Raw genomic sequence first — 19,559 nt, forward strand, 5'->3', positions numbered from 1 at the left:
AGAAGTCCAGAGCCCAGGCCTCTCCTTGGCCCTGTCTGATCTCCCGAAATGCGGCAGTGTGATTTCTGAGCTTGCAGGATTAGCAGCGTCATCCTAATTTCCGCTGCTTCGCTGTAAGGCTGGCCCAGCGAGCCCAGCACATCCCGTCGCCAGCCACACACCCACCCAGTAGGTCAGCCCTCCTCATCACCTCCTAAGGTTGTTCCAGCCAATGCCTGTTCCACACATATTTGCTGCAGAAGGTCAGGGACCCAGAGGTTTGAGCCAACCAGAGGCACAGCAGTAGTGACTGCTGGGAATTTGTATACAGTGTTCATAATTGCGTCTCTGAGCTCACTTGTACTGTTTCCCCAGTCACTGTAGAATGTGAAGGATGGGCCTTGCTGTCCCCATTTTACAGATCAGGAAACTAACCACTAGTCAGGAGCGTTTTAAAACTTAAAATTATTATCATTCTAATAATTTTTTTTTAACGTATGGTTTACATTCTGCCTCCTCAGAGAACACACGTTAAAGAGGACTGATACACACTGTAAACGTCCAAAGTGATTTCTGTAAATGTTTTTAAGTTGAAGGAAAGAAAGGGCAAAAGAAAGGAAGGGAGGGAAGGGTGGGTGGAGGCAGGGAGGGAGGGTAATTTGCTAGTCCACAGAGCAAGGAGGTGGGGGAAACTGAAGCAGGCCTCGCGCCCACCCGTGACCCCAGCTCTATCCTTTGCTCCTTTGTCCTTCCCACCCTGATGAGGGCAGCCAGCACTGGCCTGGCCCAAGATAACCCAGCAGCAGGCCTGAGGCCTGCGTCTTCTGATTGCTCCAACGACCCCCTCCTCCCCGAGGAAGGCAGTCTGCCCCCTCCCCATTCCTCATCCTCACCCCCTTGCTTGCCAGATGCCTCTGGGAACTGAGGTTTGCCGGGCTGGGGGTGGGGGCACCCATGGACACGTGGAATGAGGCTGTGGTCCCTGGACCCTGCCGTTCACCCCACAGATGCGAGGCCCCGAGTGAGGCGGTTGGGGGCGGGAACGAGTGGAGACAGAGCGGTGTGGTCTGGCGTGCGGTGCCCTGCAGGCCGGCCGGGGCAGGTTTTGTCTTGGCCGTCAGCGTGGGGAACGCTCCCGGGGCCACAGCAGGACTTCTGCGGTGGGGCCCCTGAGCCTCCCTGGGAAGCCCCAGGGACTGACCCCCTGAAGCACAGCAGCTGCGTTTGCTGAGCCCCTCTGTTTGCTCATGGGCCCCCGGGGGGACTTGGGAGTGCCCAGGGCTAGGCTGTGACACCGCTGAGGGCCAAGGCTTTCTTTCTCCTCCCCCCTAACCTTCCTTGTTTCCCCACCTGTGAGGCCACCAGAGGCAGCAGCTGCTCCGCGTGTGGCTCGTAACCTGCGCCCCCACATGTGCGTGTCTCAGCACAACCTAGGAGGCAGGCCTCATTAATCACAGCTTACCCGGGAGAAAACTGAGGCACAGACACATTAAATAACTTGCCGAAGGTGATAAGCCAGTTAGGAGAGCCACAGGTGGGATAGGCTGTTATTCAAAGACGGGGTCTCACTAGGACTTGCCAAAGCAGAGAGCCCCTGCAGAGAGGTGGTTCCCTCCCAGAGACCTGCCAGGGGCAGTCCCCACCTGGGTGGGGGGGTGGATAGGAAGGCGAGGTGTGGAGGAGACGCAGAGCTGTGTGCTATTTACAGAAGTCTTTATTGGGGAGGCCTCAGAGTTCATGGATCACCGGGAGGTGCAAATAGAGAGTTCTGAGGATGCTGCTGTGGCGAGGGCTTGCGGGGGAGCCCACATCCTGTCCAGGTTGCCCAGAAGCCTGGGAGCACTGGTGCCAGTCCCTCGACGTTCTCTGCAGAGAGTGCCCTGGAGCCTTGGCATCACTCAGCCTCCCTCTGGGGGTCCCTGGTGCCTTGCCACTGTCCGTCTGTCTGCGAGAAGCCCAGGGATCAGCGGAGGGTCCAGTCCTCCGTGGTACATCCCTTCTACTTGGCTGCTTCTCCTGAGACTCCCCAAAGAGCCAGTCCAGGGGGTCCACAGGGCCAGTCCTGGGCAGGGAGGGCTGCTGGCCAGTGGAGCGAGTGGTGATGTCCTGTAGAGACCCAGCAGGGGAGCTCTCCGCACAGGAACGGGCTGGCCGGGGGGGTCTGCTGATTCGCACCCTGGCTGCAGTTTCATCCAGCACGGAGGTGGGCTGTGCCAGCTGACAAATGGACCTCACGTAGTCCTCCAGGCTGGGGGAGGCGGGGGGCTCCTCTCCAGCCCCTCCAGGTAGCATCTCCTCCGAGGTCTCCCGAATTGTGGGCAGGAGAGCCACAGAAAGCCAGAGCCGGGACCTCATGGCTGCCGGTGACAGGGAGGCAGCAACCTGTTGGCTGACAGAAGACCTGGGGTGAGGGACTGCTGGCCATCCTGACACCCTTCCACATCCCCTCCCCCATCTGAGGTCACTTGGGTGAATCAGAAGCTTGAGAGCAGTTTAAAGTCTGCAGCTCCAAGAGCAGGCTCGAACTCCTGGGCTCTTAATGCTGACATCCCTAAGACTGTCGTTACTGTGGTTCAAGAACCTGTGCAAATCAGAGAGCCCCGCTTCATGGGGCTGGAGTCTGAGGAAACCTGGGTTTAAAACCAAACCTGGGTTTAAAAACCAAACAGCCGTTCCTGACCCAGGGTTCTTTGGCAAAGTCACCTCTCCAAGCCTCCACTTCTCGGTAAAATAGGGTTGTGAAAACACCTCTCAAGGGTGCTGGGAAAACACGGAACATCTCCCTCCGGGGAAACGCCTCTGAATACAAAGCCCCTCAGCAGCTGCTGTCACCGCTGTCAGCTGCGTCCTGGGCGCGAACCCGCAGTGAGGCAGGGCACGTCCCAGGCTGAGAGCTGCCCTCAAACATACCCAACGCGTTTTTGTTTTACCTCTAACCAGAGAGCAGTGGCCCTCCCTTACCTGTAGCTGGCAGGGGAGATGGATGAGCAAGGAAGCCCTCAGGAAGCACCCAGGAAACTCAGGGCCAAGGGCCCAGGGTCGAGGAGCTGGAGCCGGTGTCCAGAGCCGGATTGCTGCAAGAGGGACAAGGAGGACGACGCACCAGGGCTCTGCCCAGAGTGAGAGCCTCCCTGAGCTGTCTGGCAAGCCTCGGGGCCTGGCCGCTGCTTTTATACCTTTCCACCGGCAATCAATTACTGTCACACAGGGCCAAAAATAGCAGTGCTCAGGAAGGCTCTCAGAGGAAAACAGCTTGGCGGGCGGGGTCTGGCCCAGCTGCCAGCTCGGAGCAAGTGTTTGCACCGTGGGAGGTTCTGGGAATGTTTACTCCGCAGGGCAGGGGTGGGGTAGCCACAGCTCCTGGCCGTCTCAGAGCACTGGCAGGGCCAGGGGCCTCCACTGGACCTCCACAGCGGCGCTAGGCTCTGCCATCTCTGCCTAGAAGCATTCTTTGGTACATCTTACACCAGCACCCCGACACCCCAGTCACTCTGACCCAGTGCTGCTCTGACTGAGCCCCGGGCCTGCGCCTGTAGGGGCCCCGTCAGACACAGCGATGCGGAGCTCAGCCTGGAGATGGGCGAGGCCGGGCTTCCTTGGGCTTGCTGAGTCTTGGGCTATGCTCGCCTTCCTCTGGGACCAGGGGCAGCCTGCGGGGTCCTGGTCTTGCTGCTTCACAGAGCTGTCAGATGAGGACGGGCTTGTGTATTTGCTCCTGGCTATCTAACCAGTACACCTCTGCACCAGCAACTACTCTAGGGACAGAGAACATAGCAATGAGCGAGTCGTTATGTCCTTCATCCAAAATGCGGTTCAGGTCTTGGCTTTCAGACTTGGCTTCAGACACCACTGTCAGATGTTGACACATTGCTGGAGAGAGCCTCCGCTCCACCAGGAACAGCTCATGTCCACTTGCAGACACGTTTATCCATAGATACCCGCCCCACGGTGGACTCTGGCTGGAGAAACATGAGAAAAACCATAGCCGCAGACCAGCTGATGCTCTGGGGCAAAGCTGGGGCGGGGTCCGTGAGGCCGCCTTCAAAGACGGTTCTGGGGACCCCACTGTGAAGAAAGATGCAGGGGCTTGGTCTGGGGAAGCGAGGGGCTGGGGCAGAGCTGCTGCCTGAGGTCAGGGCTGAGCCACGCTGGGGACCAGCTGCCTCGTGCGACTCACGTCTGGTGTCCCTGCAAAGCCACCGGGGGGCCCCGGGTGTGAGCGCCCCTTCCCTGGATGGAGGGGACGCCCTCTCGGCCTGCAGCTTTCTCTGATCTTATCAGAGGAAACCCGCAGCAGAGGAGAGGGACCGCCTTCACCACCCACTCTGGGTCTTCTCGCCACCCTCCCAGGGCCGCTGACCCGTTGAGCCCGTCCAGCCTCTCCTCCACAGGGATGGCTGGTCGCCGCCTCGTGCCTGTGCAGCCTCAGTGGTCGTCAGGGGCTCTGGGTGTCCTGTTGTTGTTGTTGTTACTTGTTTTCTTCTTTAGCAAATGGTGCAAGGCTGTTCCAGAAAGCTGTGTGTGTTTTTGATAAGCTTGAACAGAAGAGAACTATTTTCTTTGTGGATGGCAGGGTGTTTTTAAACTATTACTAACTAACCATGAAATCAATACTGCAAGACACCCCTGTAAGTGTTGCCAGGGATATGAAACTCCCACAGTCTCTCTGTTCTCACAGTTTTCAGTGCCAGCAAGGAGAAAGAAACGGCGCTGATGAATCTATTACAGAATGGTGCTTGAGAGAGCGCGGGGAGAATGATGTTTAAGTTCATTGCCAAAAGACCAGTATCAGCGCGGACTAGGAGCAGGTAGCTGGGGAGACCTGACTCGGCTGAAGGGTGAGGCTGAGAAGGTTTCTGGCAGGTGCTCTGAGGGTGCAGACAAAGCAGCTTGGCCAGGAGCGCGTGTGGGCTTGATCAGCCTGGCGCAGGGGAGTTGGAGGTGGTTGTATGCAGACAGAAGCCTGAAATAGGTCAAGAGACAGAATCGAGGACCCGAGGGGAGCAAGTGGGAGCCGGCTGCGAGTGCTCCTGGACGACTCTGTTGATTAGGACCTCAGGCTTTGGCAGCAGATGAGTGGCTGTGCCACCTGCAGACCTTGGAGAATTAGGGCTGGTCAGGGACTCAGGCTGGGAGCTGTTGTTGGTACCCTGAGTGTGTGTGCCACTAGTGGGGCGCGGGACTGGCCGTACCCCAGGTGGTCAGGAAGGCAAGACTGGCCTTGAGGGAAGAGGCCAGCTTGGAAATCGGGGGTGGGGACCACGCTGGTCCTGCTCAGCTCTAGTGGGCATGGGATCCAGTGCCCTTGGCACGTTCCCAGCGGGACCAGGTGACCGTGGCCCCCCCGAGCAGGCGCAGCGCTGGGCGGAGAGCTGGCCTGTGTTGCACCGGTGTCTGCACAGCTGTGCTTCCCTGGGGCGTGTTTCCTTGCCACTGTGTGGACGTGCCTGCCGGACAGCAGCTGCGTTCCTGTGGAACACCTGACTCAGCGCCCCGTCCCAGCCCCTGTGTCCGAGCAGTGGAAGGGCACGCCTCAGGCTTCCTCTCCAGCCCGGGCCTCGTGCCTTAGAGCACAGAGAAATTCACGGGCCTTCCCCTAGAGGAAGACGGGACCCTTGGGATGAGAGGCTGCATCTGGAGGCCTGAGTGCACAGGAGGGGTCCCGTGGGCGGGGGCTGACTTCTGAGCGGGCTGTGAGGGTGGTCAGTGACCCCTGAGTGCGGCTGCTCTGAGAGGAGGGGCTGAGCGTGTGGGTCCCCACAGGAGGAAGGGGCTCTGATCATCGAGGGGCTCCTCAACATTTCCTGGGGACTGAAGCGGCCCATCCGGCTCCAGATACAGGATGACAGGGAGCGCGTGCACCTCTCCTGGACACCCGGACAGTCCAGCTGCCATCTGTGAGTGCCCGCTGGGTGGGGGGGGCCCAGGTGGTCTCCATGACAACCTAAAAGTACTGCTTGGAGTGTGCGGGGCCAGGAGGTTGAGCTCTGTCTCTGCATGAAAGCCCCGTTTCTGTCTGGGGCGGGAGGTGGGAGGGTAACCCACCCCGGTCACTCCTGTCACCCCTTGACTGCCTCAGCCCAGGACCTCAGCTGCCAACCTGAAGCCTCACCCCGAAGTGGTTCTTCTCCATGACAACCAAGTCACCCCCCTCCTGGAGAGCGACCCAGGCTGCCCTCACCTCCACTTGCGCTTCTCAGGCATTCCTCGTCTGTAAGAGAAAGAGGCCTCTCAAAGCCGTCTGCAAGCAAAGCCTCTCAGCACCTCCTGTTCTGCCCCAAAACACACAGGTTTAGCCTCCAATGGCTCTGCTTGCATTTCAATAGCAGAATTTATTTTTACAAATTTATCAGAATTTATTTGTATCAGATTTATCTGAATATATTAAGAACGTTTTGATCAGGATAAAATGGTTTTCTACCTGTCTTAACAGACATTTGCCTCTTCCCACTTCACACCCAAAGATGGGCAGTAAGCTGCTGAGTTTTGCTTGCTTCCACACGTAATAAATCCTTCTAAGAGTCGGAAATTCAAAACACGTTCCCTTCGAAATTCAAGTAGAGTCGCTGCTCTCATCGCCCTTTGCGAGCCGGTGCCCCGGTGCATCCCCAGATGTCCCTGGTCACTCGTAGTGGACCTGGGGCCTCAGAGCCTCAGGTTAGGGTGGGCTCCTTACGAAGGAGGTGAAAGCGGTCGCGCGAGCAGCCCCAGACAAGGCCCCGCGGAGGCCCCTCAGTGCTGGCTTGGCTCCTCTGTCCACTCCCCCCAGGCTCCCGTCCCGGTGTGGCCACTCCCCATCACACCATCCCTCCTCCAGTCCAGTGCTGGCTGCCCTGGCTTGGAGTCCGCCTTTCTCGAGGCCTGGCGGTTAGCCCCCTCCAGGATGCTGCTGCCCTACTCCCCGGGCCAGACGGCAGCCCAGAGGGGCCAGAAGGCAGCCCAGAGTGCCCACTCGGCACGCGGCCGCAGAAGCTGACCGCCTCGGCCTGGCGCCCAGCACGGGTCTGTGTGTGTCCATCTGTCCGTACCCCGGGGCCTAGAACAGGCCACTCAAGTCTGCAGGGCAGACTCCCTCTCCTTCCAGCAGACACGGGCAGTCTTTTGCTTTTCTTTTTATCTTTGACGTTGACCATGTGTGAAATCCCGGCCTCAGCTCGGCCTGCCCTGCTTCCAGCCTGTGTCTGGCCCGCAGAGGCAGCCGGCCTCCTTCTCTTTGATCTGAACCACCTTTCTCTGCCAGCAACCCTCTCAGCACCATGCCTGTCTCTTTTCAGGAAGGAGCCACCTGCTCAAGATGGCAGAGTCACTGCCCAGGAACCCAGCGCTCAGGCTGGGCCCCAGGAGGAGAGCTCCAGAGGCAGATCAGGTCGGTGGGGCCTCGAGCAGCCCAGGACCCGGTCCCACTCATCTGGGGTGGTGGGGGGGCTGGCTCATGACCGCCATCTCTGGAGATCAGCTTTGTGGAGTAGCAAAGAGTGGCTGCGTTTGCCTTCAAGAGCGTGGTGCTAAGCTGTTTTGGTTGTGTTAGACTCTTTGTGACCCCATGAACTGTAGCCCGCCAGGCTCCTCTGTGCATGGAATTCTCCAGGCAAGAATACTGGAGGGGGTTGCCATGCCCGTCTCCAGGGGATCTTCCTGACCCAGGGCTGAAACCCACATCTGCAATTCCTGCACGGCAGGCAGATTCTTTACCAGGGAGCCACCAGGGAAGCCCAGCCCCTGCTCAACCTCTCCTCAGCCCAAGGCGTTCTTACTGACTCCTCTCCCAAGGACAGGGAAGCGGAGGCTTCCAGAGGTGATGTGGTTGTCTGCATCCCTGCAACGTGCTGCCTTCTGAAAAGGAGAACATCTGCAGAGAACACGGCTCTCCCCTGGCCCTGCGGGCCTCTGGGGCCTCTTCCCCAGCCGCCAGGATCCGCGCCTGGGAGTCTGTCCTCTCTGCACCTCCTCCTGGACTCAGTGAAGGGCTTGCCCAGAGGACAGGGCTGGGGCTGTCAAAGTCCTGCTCTGGGCCCCTGGAGCTGGAGGCCCAGAGGCTATGGCCGTGGGGCATGGTGACACAGGTTATCCTGTCTGGGGGTCACCTTTCCTGTCTGCAGAATGGCTATCACGCTGGCTGGACCCCAGCCTCCATCACAGGGACAGTGCTCACACTGCCGTCTCCTGCAGCCCAGTGTGCCAGGGAGCCAGCTTCACACGCGGCGCCGCCACAGAGGCCGCTCTGTCACCGCTGCAGGCCCCTGTCCTGAGCCTGACCCCCTCGTCCATTTCTCGCCGCAGAGCCAGCGGAGGAGGACGAGGAGACCCCCCAGCTGATGCGGACCAAGAGCGACGCAGCCTGTGTGATCCAGAGGCGGCCCAGGAGCCGAGCGCCCGGTGAGGCCCAGAGGATCCGGCGGCACCGCTTCTCCATCAACGGGCACTTTTACAACCACAAGGTGACGGCCCAGCCTGGCCTCTCCCCTGGGCCCTGAAGCTGAGGCTTAGAGAGCCAGCCCCAAGCGCCATGCAGTCATTGGGCCTTGTGCAGTGGGGGCCCCTCGGTGGTCACGCCTGAATTCACCCTCAGCAAAACCCTGGTAGGCTTCCCAGGTCGTGCCAGTGCAGAAGACGTAAGAGACGCAGGCTGGGTCCCTGGAGGAGAGCGTGGCAGCCCACCCCTGCATTCTTGCCTGGGAAATCCCACGGGCCGAGAAGCTTGGGGGGCTACAGTCCAAGCGGTCGCAAAGAGTCAGACTCAACGGAAGCGACCTAGCCCGCATGCACAGCCCTGGTATGCAGGCGAGGCAGTGCCTGTGTCCTGATGGAGAAACAGGCTCAGGAGGACAATTGTCTTGCCCCAAATAACATCTCACTTCATGACCACAAAGCCTGTCTTTTTCCCATCACACGCTCAGTTCATTCTCACAAACTGCATGAATATCTGGAGGACGACGCTAAATTTGTCTTCAACAGGGCACTTTTCTGTCAGGTTCCCACCCAAGGTCGGTTCATTGTTTCAGGGGAATGTCGTGTCCCTACTGTTATTGTCACTTGGTAGGTTAAGCCAGCTGGGTTGCGGTGTGCCCCAGAGCATGTGTGAAGGGTCCCAGAGAACTCGCACAGCTCCTGATTCCCAGCACTTAGCCTTTTGTCCTAGCCTTTTGTCCAAGTATGTATTGTACTGACCTCAGGAAAAAAAGATCTCCTTCCCCTGATGACATCATTCCATAAACAAACCCAACTGTAAAAAGGAGAAGTGGATTGTTGCTATAAATGGCACGCATGGCAGTGTGGGTGAGGCCCTGAATGGGGCGTCCTGCCCTGGAGCACATCCCGCAGCGCTGGGAAGCTGGAAGCCAGGGCTTCCCGGCTCAGCAGCTGCCCTTCCTGATAGGTGGTGGGTGACTCATGGGATGGGGGAGCTGGGCGAAGGGAGGTCTTGGGTCAGATCTGAAGCACAGTCACGCAGGGGAGGTCTGCTAGGAGCTATTCAAGCCACTCTTGCGGTACCCTGCACTTGGGGATGCAGAATTCAACAAGGCGGGCTGAAGGGGCCCTGCTCCGTCATCAGGACCTCCTCCACTCCACACTAGGTTTGCAGTGAGTGTTGCTGAGGAACAATAGGTTATCTTCACTAAATCTGGGAGGTGAGTGTGTCTGTCACTCTGCTGCTGCTGCTGAGTCGATTCAGTCGTGCCCGACTCTGTGCGACCCCATGGACGGCAGCCCACCAGGCTCCCCCGTCCCTGGGATTCTCCAGGCAAGAACACTGGAGTGGGGTGCCACTGCCTTCTCCAATGCATGAAAGTGAAAAGTGAAAGTGAAGTCGCTCAGTCGTGTCCGACTCTTAGCGACCCCATGGACTACAGCCTACCAGGCTCCTCCGTCCACAGGATTTTCCAGGCAAGAGTACTGGAGTGGGTGCCACTGCCTTCTCTGTGTCAGTCACTCAGTCACATCCAACTCTTTGTGACTCCATGGACTGTACTCTGCCAGGCTTCTCTGTCCATGCGATTTACCAGGCAAAAATACTGGAGTGGGTAGCCATTCCCTCCTCCAAGAGATCTTCCTGGCCCAGGGATTGAACCCGGGTCTCCTGCACTGCAGGCAGGTTCTTTACCATCTGAGCCACCAGGGAAGCCCAAATCTAGGAAAACGAGGAGTATTTGAGAGTAGTTTCCTCAGAGCAGGAGGGGAAGGCAGGGCTGAAGTTAAACAGAGATTAAGAATGTCTGGATTAGCCAAAGGACCAGCCGTCTAACTTGGGCTTTTTTTTTTTTTAACTTGGCTTTTTTTTTTTTTTTAACATAGGCCGTTTTTAGTCTTTGTTGAATTTGTTGCCATAGCGCTTCTGTTTTACGCTTGGTGCTTTTTGGCCACAAGGTACTCGGGATCTTAGCTCTCTGCCCAGGGGTCAAACCCAGCCCCCTGCACGGGAAGGCGAAGTCTTAACCCCTGGACTGCCAGGAAAGCCCCCGACTTGGGTATTCTTTACATGCTGTTCCAAAGAGGTTTAGTCTGCCAAGTGTAAAGTAACCACCATTTGCCAAGACTTGAATAAATATTGATATGCTACTTTAAGGGACTATTTGAAAATTTAGAAAGATTCTTTGCATGGATTTAGGAGAAGGCAATGGCACCCGACTCCAGTACTCTTGCCTGGAAAATCCCATGGGCGGAGGAGCCTGGTGGGCTGCAGTCCATGGGGTCGCTAAGAGTCGGACACAACTGAGCGACTTCACTTTCACTTTTCACCTTCATGCACTGGAGAAGGAAATGGTAACCCACTCCAGTATTCTTGCCTGGAGAATCCCAGGGATGGGGGAGCCTGGTTGGCTTCCATCTATGGGGTTGCACAGAGTCGGACATGACTGAAGCGACTTATCAGCAGCAGGCTCATTCTAATTCTACATTCCTAAAAAAAAAAAAAAGGAGGTTTTTATGACTCACGGCACTGAATTGTAGGCTTTATCTTCAGCACATTCTCCTGTCCTCTAAGAGGTGTGTTGGGCACTTTAAACCTTACATTAGTCATCGCAAATGTCACAGGGACGCGGAGAAGTCCGAACACTCTGTAGCCTTTGCAGTGAACCGAAGTGAACAGCCGGGGCTTTCATCGCAGCCTTCCGCTTCCCTTGGTGCCATCCTGCCAAGAAGGGCTTCTTAGCCAGCCAGACCTACACTCGACACACTAGTCAGGGTGGCTGTTCCCCAAGTCACAGACTTACCTGCCACACGTGGGCCCATTCTTCCAGGCAAACTGGGTGCCTTCATGAACTAGCGTCTCAGGCATGTTGGACAGTTGATTCACATCTGCTGAAGGAGCAAGGGGCTCCCTTTTTTGCTCCTCGCTCCGCATCCATTCAGAATCAGTGTCCTTAGAAATCAGGTAACATAGTGCTTGAGTCACAGGCAACAATTTAAAAATAATAATAAATTCCTAGAATTAACTTCCTGGAGTTTTTATTCCAGGTTTTATTTCTTACAGCTGTACACTGTTGCTCCACTTCATTATTTTCTAAGACAGCTCTTACTCGCAGTAGTGTTGGCTTGATTTCCAGAGTGGGTAGACTTGGTACCTGTTTTCAGTGCTTTGCCCGTCGGACTCAAGTGGGTTCTATGAGGGAGAAACATTGTGGTTAGGGACGGGAAAAGAGCCACGGGACCTTTGTCCCTACTTGGAGCTGGTTGGTCTCTTCTTGAGAAAAGAGTTCAGGCAAGAGAAACACGGCGTCTTGTTGACATGACCTTTCTTCTCCAAGAGACAGCCTGACTCCTCTGTTTCATGTTTCTTAGAAACTCGGACTTTCTGTGCCACCCAGTCATTCTACATCTCAGCTGTGGAGAAAGCAGGTCTGGGTTTGAGGCTGGCTCTAGCACTCGGACCTCAGCTGGGGACACTGAACAAAGCCCTCATGTACCCTGAGCCCCAGTACATCCTGGGGAAAGCCGAGCTAGGACCGTCCAGGAGGAATGTGCGAACTGGAATTTGGTTTCGGAAAGCAAGGAGGAGCTTGCCCACAGGGAAGTCAGACATGAAGGGCGGACCCTGCGCCATGCTGGTGGAGCATGAGGCTTGGGGCAGCTCTGCCCTTTCTAGACGGGTGACTCCAATGAGCTACTAACCTCTCCAAGCTCCATGTACTTCTAAGGACTGTTGTGAGGATTAAATCAAGAATCTATGTAAAGTGTTTAGCAGGGTTATTACCTGATTAGTGATCATTAAGGACTTAATAAGCTTTAAGTTTATTCCCTGGCAGTTCCCTGGTGACTTCACGTGTGGTGTCTCATGAACAAAGGCAGCATGCCTGCGAGAATACCAAGGGCGCCCAAAACTGTGCAGAAGCCGTGTGGCTGGAGCACGGGATGCTGGGAGGGAGCCACGCGCCACGTGTGCGCCGTGTGGGAGGAGCTGCGGACGCCGCCGTCTAGGCTGCGGCGCGTGCAGGGATACAGTGCCGCTCAAGGTTCACCCTCCAAATAGCGTCCTGGGGCATTCTGCTCAAACGCAGATGCCGACCCAGGAGCCTGCACCAGGGACCCTGAGACTGTGTACTGACACGGCTGGTCCAGAACACACTTCGAGTTGCAAAATGTTTGAGAGGTTGTTCCTTTGGGCAATAGGGTGGAAAATGGATCGAAAGGGCTGAGACTAGAGAGGAAAAGTTGGGAAGCTGATGCAGTATAAACAGAGGGCCTCCCCGCAGGCAAGCTGGGAGAGCAAAGAGGACAGATTTGAGAACCTTTAGCCTTAGAATCAGCAGACACTTGGTGATTTGGTTCTAGACAGAGTAGAGAGACTCACTGTGGATGACCCTCACGGCCCTTGTTATTGTTCAGTCACTCTGCTGCTGCTAAGTCACTCAGTCGTGTCCGACTCTGTGCGACCCCATAGACGGCAGCCCACCAGGCTCCCCCGTCCCTGGGATTCTCCAGGCAAGAACACTGGACTGGGGTGCCATTTCCTTCTCCAATGCATGAAAGTGAAAAGTGAAGTGAAGCCGCTCAGTCGTGTCTGACTTAGCGACCGCACGGACTGCAGCCCACCAGGCTCCTCCGCCCATGGGGTTCTCCAGGCAAGAGCACTGGAGTGGGGGCCACCGCCTTCTCTGGCTCAGCCGCTCGCTTGTGCAGCTCTTTGCGGCCCCATGCGCTGCAGCACACCAAGCTTCCCATGGCCCTGGTTCCTAGAAGAAGGAGCTTGGCTCTGATCGATCTGCAGGCATCTTTCTTAGAGGCCTCGTACGATGTGAGCTGTCAAAGCTTCTCTGCTCACGCCTGGATCTGGGCGCAGCTTGTGTGTGGATCTGTGCGGATGGACAGACACAGGTGATCGCAGAGCCCGGGTCCACCTGCTGTCCCAGGCTGCTCAGTGCCAGCGGGCTGACCGTATGCCCACACCCTGCCTGGTGTCAGCCCTGTGTCCCCTCTGGCCCCCTTCCTGTGCAGACCTCCGTGTTCACTCCCGCCTATGGGTCCACGACCAACGTGAGAGTCAACAGCACCATGACGACCCTCCAGGTGCTCACTCTGCTGCTGAACAAGTTCCGAGTGAGTCTGGCCGTGGGCAGCCTCGCCCCAGATGCTGGTGGCTGGCAGTTTTGCTGGGGAGGGGGCTGGTGGAAGCCATGGCTCCTGGGGGAAGGCTGAACAGGTCTCCTCTGCTGAGCTAGCCGGAGAAATGCTCTGGGAATTTAAGGAGGCGGGGGCGGGGCGGGTCCCTGGGGATGTGTGTGTGTGGGTTTGGAGATGTGGTTACTGCCAGGGGCCCTTTCCTCTCTCTCCTGCCTTGAAAAGCCATGGTCTGACTCCCTGTCCCTGCCCGTGCAGGTGGAAAACAGCCCCAGTGAGTTTGCCCTCTACATCGTTCACGAGTCTGGGGGTAAGTGTCTGCCTTTGACTCAAGTCCCCATCCATTTGGCAAGCTCACCAACTGAGCTCCTTCTCTGAGGGCTGAGCTGGCTTGTGCAGTGGGCACAGGGCAGGTGCCCTCCTGGCCTTGGGACATGCTGTGCCCCCACCACGGGCAGCCCTCCCAGGCTTATATCCAGGCACACTTGTCATCCCTTTCGGAATCCCACCAGAACCACATGGTGAGCCGCTCTCTCCAGTAGGTTCAGTGAGGCGTGGGGAGGACTGTGCCTCTGGGTTTTCAGGATGGATGAGAAGCCCCTCACCCACTGAGAACTGCTGTTGCAGAGCTCGCACCGCACAGCCCTCTCTCCAGCGCTGCATAGCCTGGCCTCCCCAGGTCTGCTTCCAGACGCGCCAGGCTCCTCCAGCCACGGTTCCTCTCTGAGCTGGGCCTTCGCTGAAGGACACGATCCACATCATCAAGGCAGTGTCCATCACACAACATCTGGCAGCATTGCCAGGGCCCCTGGACATCTGTCTTCCATCCCATTCCCATCCTGGAACAAAGAGACACGGTCCTACCACCCCATGAATGTTGTCTACCACGTTCTTTTTCAGAGCGTACAAAGTTAAAAGACTGTGAGTACCCACTGATTTCCAGAATCCTGCATGGGCCCTGTGAGAAGATCGCCAGGATATTCCTGATGGAAGCTGACTTGGGCGAGGAGGTCCCCCACGATGTGAGTGGGGCTGAGGCATCCCGAGGCCTCTCCTGAGAGAGGGGCTGGGGGATGGCGTGGCAGACTCCTGTGACCTCTGGCAGAGCCCCCTTGGGCAGTGCTCCCGGGCCCCCCATGGCCATCCCGTCTTAACGGTTTCATCCGTCTTGTTGCCATCAGCCACCACCAGATCCATCAGCTGGCTCAGGGGAGAAAGAAGTTGGGTCTTAGAAAACCATGGCCTGGCCTTTTCCATTCTTTCCAGACAGGTAGAGTCTTTTCCTTCAATGGAGTGCATTTTGTTGTTATTTACATTAAAAAAAAACAACAAAAGCTCCTTACCTAGGGTCTGACTGCACCTTATGGAAAGGACCAAGTGTCTCAGGACATCTTGAGTCCTGACTAGGCAATGAGCACATTTCCAAACTCCACTACACAGAATAGGCCTATAGGGTGTGGACCTCCAGAAGAAGGCCTGTGACCCTGTGTCCCTGGGGCCATTTGCAGACTAGTGAGTTCATTCTATTGTTGGGAACGATGGCATTCCCACCGTCTCCACGCCCACCCCAGAGAACTCCCAGACTGACTCCGCTCGCTATTGAACAGTCTTCCTAAAACTCAGTTTAATCTTTCCTCCCAGGGATCACAGTGGCCTTAGGGATCAGAATGGGCTCCATCCTCCCATCCTGGTACACACAGAGCTGTGTCGGGGGGGGGTGGGAGGAAGACAGGCAGCCTCTTCCTTGGAGACAAGACCCTGCTGAATCGGCCACAAGGAAAAGAAAACACTTTTGGCCTCTAAGTTAAAGCACATTGAAATGTTCTTGGATTTTCTAGGTCGCTCAGTACATTAAGTTTGAAATGCCGGTGCTGGACAGTTTTGTTGAGAAATTAAAAGAAGAGGAGGAAAGAGAAATAAGCAAACTGACCGTGAAGTAAGCAGCCCTTGAATAGCCAGTCATGGGTCTGGAACATCAGGGCAAGGGTGCAGTCGGAGCACCAGGCCCGGGGCTGCGAGAGCTCTCCCTGCGGTTGTGCCAGGCGTCCTCATGCAGTTCAGGGACGCCTCCCCCTGGCCCCTTGCTCTGTAGTGCCACCAGACTGGGGTGACAGCCTGCCAAAATGGGGGCCTGCAGCCCAGCCCGCCCATCGAGCCTCGGCAGCCCCACTGTCACGGGACAGACACAAGCTGCTGAAACTGGGCAGGAGACTCGGGCAGCAGCGTGGGCCGGCCCTGGCCCAGGGCTGTGTGTTCTGCGGATGGCACTGCCCTGGAGGTGCCGCCGGGGGGGCGCTGCCCGTGCACATTCAGCCTGGTCTGAAAAGTGCCGGTCCATGCTGGCGGGAGCGCCGAGCCTGCCCAAAGCGGCGGTTACTGGGACTGCCTGTACCCCCTGATGGTTGCAAGTGCAGGGGACCAGTTCAGTGGGCAGGTGAGTGGGTGTCACCTGCTGGCTCCTGGAGCCTGGCTGTGTGAGGTCAGGTCACAAACCCCGATGGTCTGTGTGTCCCTCTGTGAGGGAAACTCGGTCCCAGAGTCCCTCTTAGGAAGGGAAGGAGGAAGGCCGCTCACCGTGAGAGTCTGCGGTCGGGGGACTATGTAAACCCTGGCTTCTGGCTGAATGTCCCTTTAAAAGGCTTCTGTGTGTACAGTCAGGCCCCACTCAGGCAGTCAGTGGAGACCTCAGCAGAGGGAACCGTGTCACTGTAGCGAGGAGGGACCTGGGGGTCACTCGGTGCACAGAGAGGGAAGGGCGGCCCGAGGTGAGGACGGAGTCTACACCACGTGACTGTGGAGCCAGGGCTCGGACAAGGCTTCCTGACCCCCTCTGCCGCCCTGTCTAATCCAGCACACTCCTGTCTGTACCGGAGACTCTTTGGAATACAAGGAGCATTCTCCTGTAAAGCTTGACAGGGTTTGCAGCCCTGTTTAACTGCTCCTCGAAGCCAGTGGCCTTGCAGGATCTGGGTCCCGGCTCTTTCTTCCTTCCCCTTGGCAGAGGAGAGACCGGCTCTTCCTTCCCCTTGGCAGAGGAGAGATGGTGGCCACTAAGCAGCCGGTCGGGAGCCGTGGGTCTCCAGGCCCAGCATCTCTGGGCTCCTCTGCTGTGCTCCTTGCTCCCTGTCCCCTCTGGTACCAGTGAATCCTCTCGGCTGTGTCTCCCTCCAGGTTCCAAGCCCTGCGTCTGACAATGTTACAGCGCCTGGAGCAGCTGGTGGAAGCCAAGTAGCCCAGTAGCACCTGCCCCTTCCGAAGCCACCAGCAGCCACTGCACACTGACAGCCAGTGGCCAGGCCCCGGTTGGTCACACAGATTGGTCGCAAGGCCGAGGGATCTGGCGTCTGTGCCCCTGCCTATCCACCCTCCAGGCAGCCTGAGTCCCACGGCCCTGGCGCGTGGCTCCAAGCTGAGCACTCACGGGGCCCAGTCCTAAGCCTGAGGACCCAGGAGCTTGCTGGGTGGGGTCTGCATGTGAGATGGGCCTGGGCTGCGAGCAGCCCTGGAGCTGTGACATGAGCCGAGTTAAGGAACTAGATAACATGGCCGGCCCTGTTCATGCCACACCTCTCCAACTCAGGGGAGCAGAACAGTCTTGCTTCTAGAGTGTGGGCTCCACCTGCTTCCCCAGTGCCTGGCCCAGAGTCACTGCAGAACCACAAGCCATTATCCTCATCAAACACGTGAGCCACTAGACCCTGTCCACCCTCGCCTCATGCCGCCGCTCAGAAACTCTGCTGGGAAGAGCAGGAACTGCCAGCGGGTATGGGATGTGCAGTGCTCCCAGCTGTCACTTCACCGTGGCGTGCCAGGTAGCGCTTCTGATGTCGCTCCATGAGCCTCGCATAGCTCAGTGCCCTGCCGGCAGAGGTCAGACCGAGAATAAGAGCACCAGCAGCCCGTCTCTCAGCGGCACTCACTCTGAACTTCCCTGGCAGCACCTGAAGGGACTCTTATAAGGAGCTCGCTGAAAGAAGCATGTCAACTGTATCACATTGAGGAGGTGACCCACATGACCCCGAAAGGATGCCTGCAGGGTGGGTGAGAGGCCAGGAGCTGTCTAGGGACTGCCGGCAGTGGCTTGGGAAGGCCACGCCTCGCCCGTCACTGCGCTCCTCGGACACTTGTGTGCCTCCTGCCCTCTCTGGGTGTGCATCAGTACTTCCCATCAAAGGCCACCACCGGGAAAAACTGTTTGAGGAGAAAGGGCTTGGAATCCCCTGGGGCCAAATCCAGAACAATTTGGGTCTGCCAGTTGATGGAAAAATTCTAGAATGAATAAGAAGGCCTTTGCAAGAATTATGCAACAGTTTACAGCAGTCATGTGAGATGTTTGTACAAAACAGAGCAAATGAGACCAGATTCTCCCCATGGGGCCCATGGATTGTGGATTTAAAGGGAAAAACTATAAAGTCTCCTGAAGCCAGAAAGTCAGCATGAGTGAGACTCCAACTCTGCCTCAGTCAGCAGCTCCTCACTGGCGCCCATAAAGAACAGAGCGTGGGAGCAGCTACGCCATTCGAGCCCACTGTTCAGGGTGAGCCCCACACCAGGACTGCTCCCACCTGGCGCCCTGCTCCCAGAGGCAGGTGCAAGGATGCCCCCGGGAGGCCGCCGCCGTTCCCGTCTCCTTTGTCCGCAGGGTTTCCTAGGTTCTCAATAAAGGTGTTGCCATGTGCAACCAAAGGTCCAAGCCTTTTTTTTTTAGCTTGTGTGTGTCCACCCTGACCTCTGCTCTGACCTCAAACTCTTGTCCTGCAGGACGCCAAGTTCGGTAGAGGAGCTAACGCTGAGCACAGCCTGCCGCTTTCGACACTGACATGCCTCCTTCCTTTCCAGGCGCATCCTTGGGCCGGAGGACAGCGACAGCCGTAGGGCTCAGAGGAGGAGGTCTGTGGGCAGCCTGGACAGTAAGCGTCCGGGTCGCCCCGAATTGCAGTGTTCCAGCATCAGGAGCACCTCGGGAATCTTCCGGGGCTCAGGGGGATGCAGCAGGGTCTAGGAGATGGTAGAGAGCTGGTCAAACAGGGTTCCCCAGTAAAATAGTGAGATAGCTACCCAAAAGGCTTCCCTGGTGGCTCAGACGGTAAAGAGTCTGCCTGCCGTGCAGGAGACCTGGGTTCAGTCCTTGGGTTGGGAAGATCCCCTGGGGAAGGAAATGGCAACCCACTCTAGTATTCTTGCCTAGAAAATCCCATGGACGGAGCAGCCTAGCGGGCTACAGTCCATGGGTCACAAGAGTCAGACATGATAGGTAAAACCACCACCAGCTTCCCAGACCATATTTATACGTGCAGGTCAAGGACCACAGCTGACCATCGTTCAGCAGTAACCGAGGGACAACTGCCTTGTGCCAGACCTGAGCTCAGCTCCAAAGGGACAAAGGCAGTCTTGCTGCGGCCTGCACTCAGAGGCCTCCTAACTGGGAGACCAGGCCACACGCCCTGCAGGGCCAGGGGACGTGCAGAGCAGAGAGATGGTGAAGCTGCCTGGAAGGAAGCCCAAGGCTGAGCCCCACTGGCCTAAGACAGCGTGTGAGACATTCCAGCCTGAAGACGCCCGCTAACCTTGCAGCAGACAGAGCCTGACACATGAAAAGCCATCAGATGAAGAAACCCTCTGTCAACATTCCCCAGTTTTGTTTTGGGGGGTTGGTTGGTTGGTTTTGTTTTTCCTTTTCAGCTGTTACAATATTACTTCATTTAAAGCCTGTCTTGATAAGGGCCACTTGTGAAATAGAAAAGTTAGCGAAACTAACTTCTGAACAGCATAGCTAAGACATCCCTAACAAGGGGAAAGGTATAGTCATACCTCAGAGATAGTGCAGATTCGGTCCCAGAGCACTGCAATAAGGCAAATGCCACGATAAAGTGAGCCACAGATTGGTTTCCCACTGCATATCGAAGTTATGCTTAAGCCCTCCTGTCACCTGTGAAGCGTGCAATAGCTTCGTGTCCAAAAAACAAAGCACGCACCTTGATTTTAAAATACTTCATTGCTAAACGATGCTAACCATTCTCGGAGCC

The 19,559-nt window shown here is 57.0% G+C and overlaps 2 protein-coding genes across 6 annotated transcripts in view; one reads left to right on the plus strand and one right to left on the minus strand.

Annotated features, from left to right (window-relative positions):
• RASSF4 (Ras association domain family member 4) overlaps positions 1-18,219 on the plus strand; it is a 34,618-nt gene extending 16,399 nt beyond the window's left edge. For 3 of the 4 annotated variants that reach the window (XM_018042262.1, XM_018042263.1, XM_018042261.1), the window contains exons 4-11: positions 5,743-5,876; positions 7,254-7,345; positions 8,260-8,417; positions 13,411-13,512; positions 13,792-13,843; positions 14,434-14,555; positions 15,372-15,469; positions 16,705-18,219. In XM_018042262.1, the coding sequence (XP_017897751.1) occupies positions 5,743-5,876; positions 7,254-7,345; positions 8,260-8,417; positions 13,411-13,512; positions 13,792-13,843; positions 14,434-14,555; positions 15,372-15,469; positions 16,705-16,765 (819 nt within the window). In that variant the 3' untranslated portion in view covers positions 16,766-18,219. The remainder of the gene's footprint in view (positions 1-5,742; positions 5,877-7,253; positions 7,346-8,259; positions 8,418-13,410; positions 13,513-13,791; positions 13,844-14,433; positions 14,556-15,371; positions 15,470-16,704) is intronic. The other variant, XM_018042264.1, reaches the window with a different exon arrangement.
• Positions 1,676-3,988, minus strand: C28H10orf10 (chromosome 28 C10orf10 homolog). 2 transcript variants are annotated; one of them, XM_018042265.1, is made up of 2 exons: positions 2,941-3,988; positions 1,676-2,361 (listed from the first exon to the last, which is right to left on the minus strand). In XM_018042265.1, the coding sequence occupies exon 2, from the start codon at positions 2,332-2,334 to the stop codon at positions 1,708-1,710; it is 627 nt and encodes a 208-aa protein (XP_017897754.1). In that variant the 5' UTR covers positions 2,335-2,361; positions 2,941-3,988; the 3' UTR covers positions 1,676-1,707. The 2 variants fall into 2 exon arrangements, with proteins under 2 accessions (XP_017897754.1, XP_005699424.2); XM_005699367.3 differs by having other exon boundaries at positions 1,676-2,368; positions 2,941-3,955.

This window comes from Capra hircus, chromosome 28 (assembly GCF_001704415.2).
Source record: "Capra hircus breed San Clemente chromosome 28, ASM170441v1, whole genome shotgun sequence".
Lineage (NCBI taxonomy): Eukaryota > Metazoa > Chordata > Mammalia > Artiodactyla > Bovidae > Capra > Capra hircus.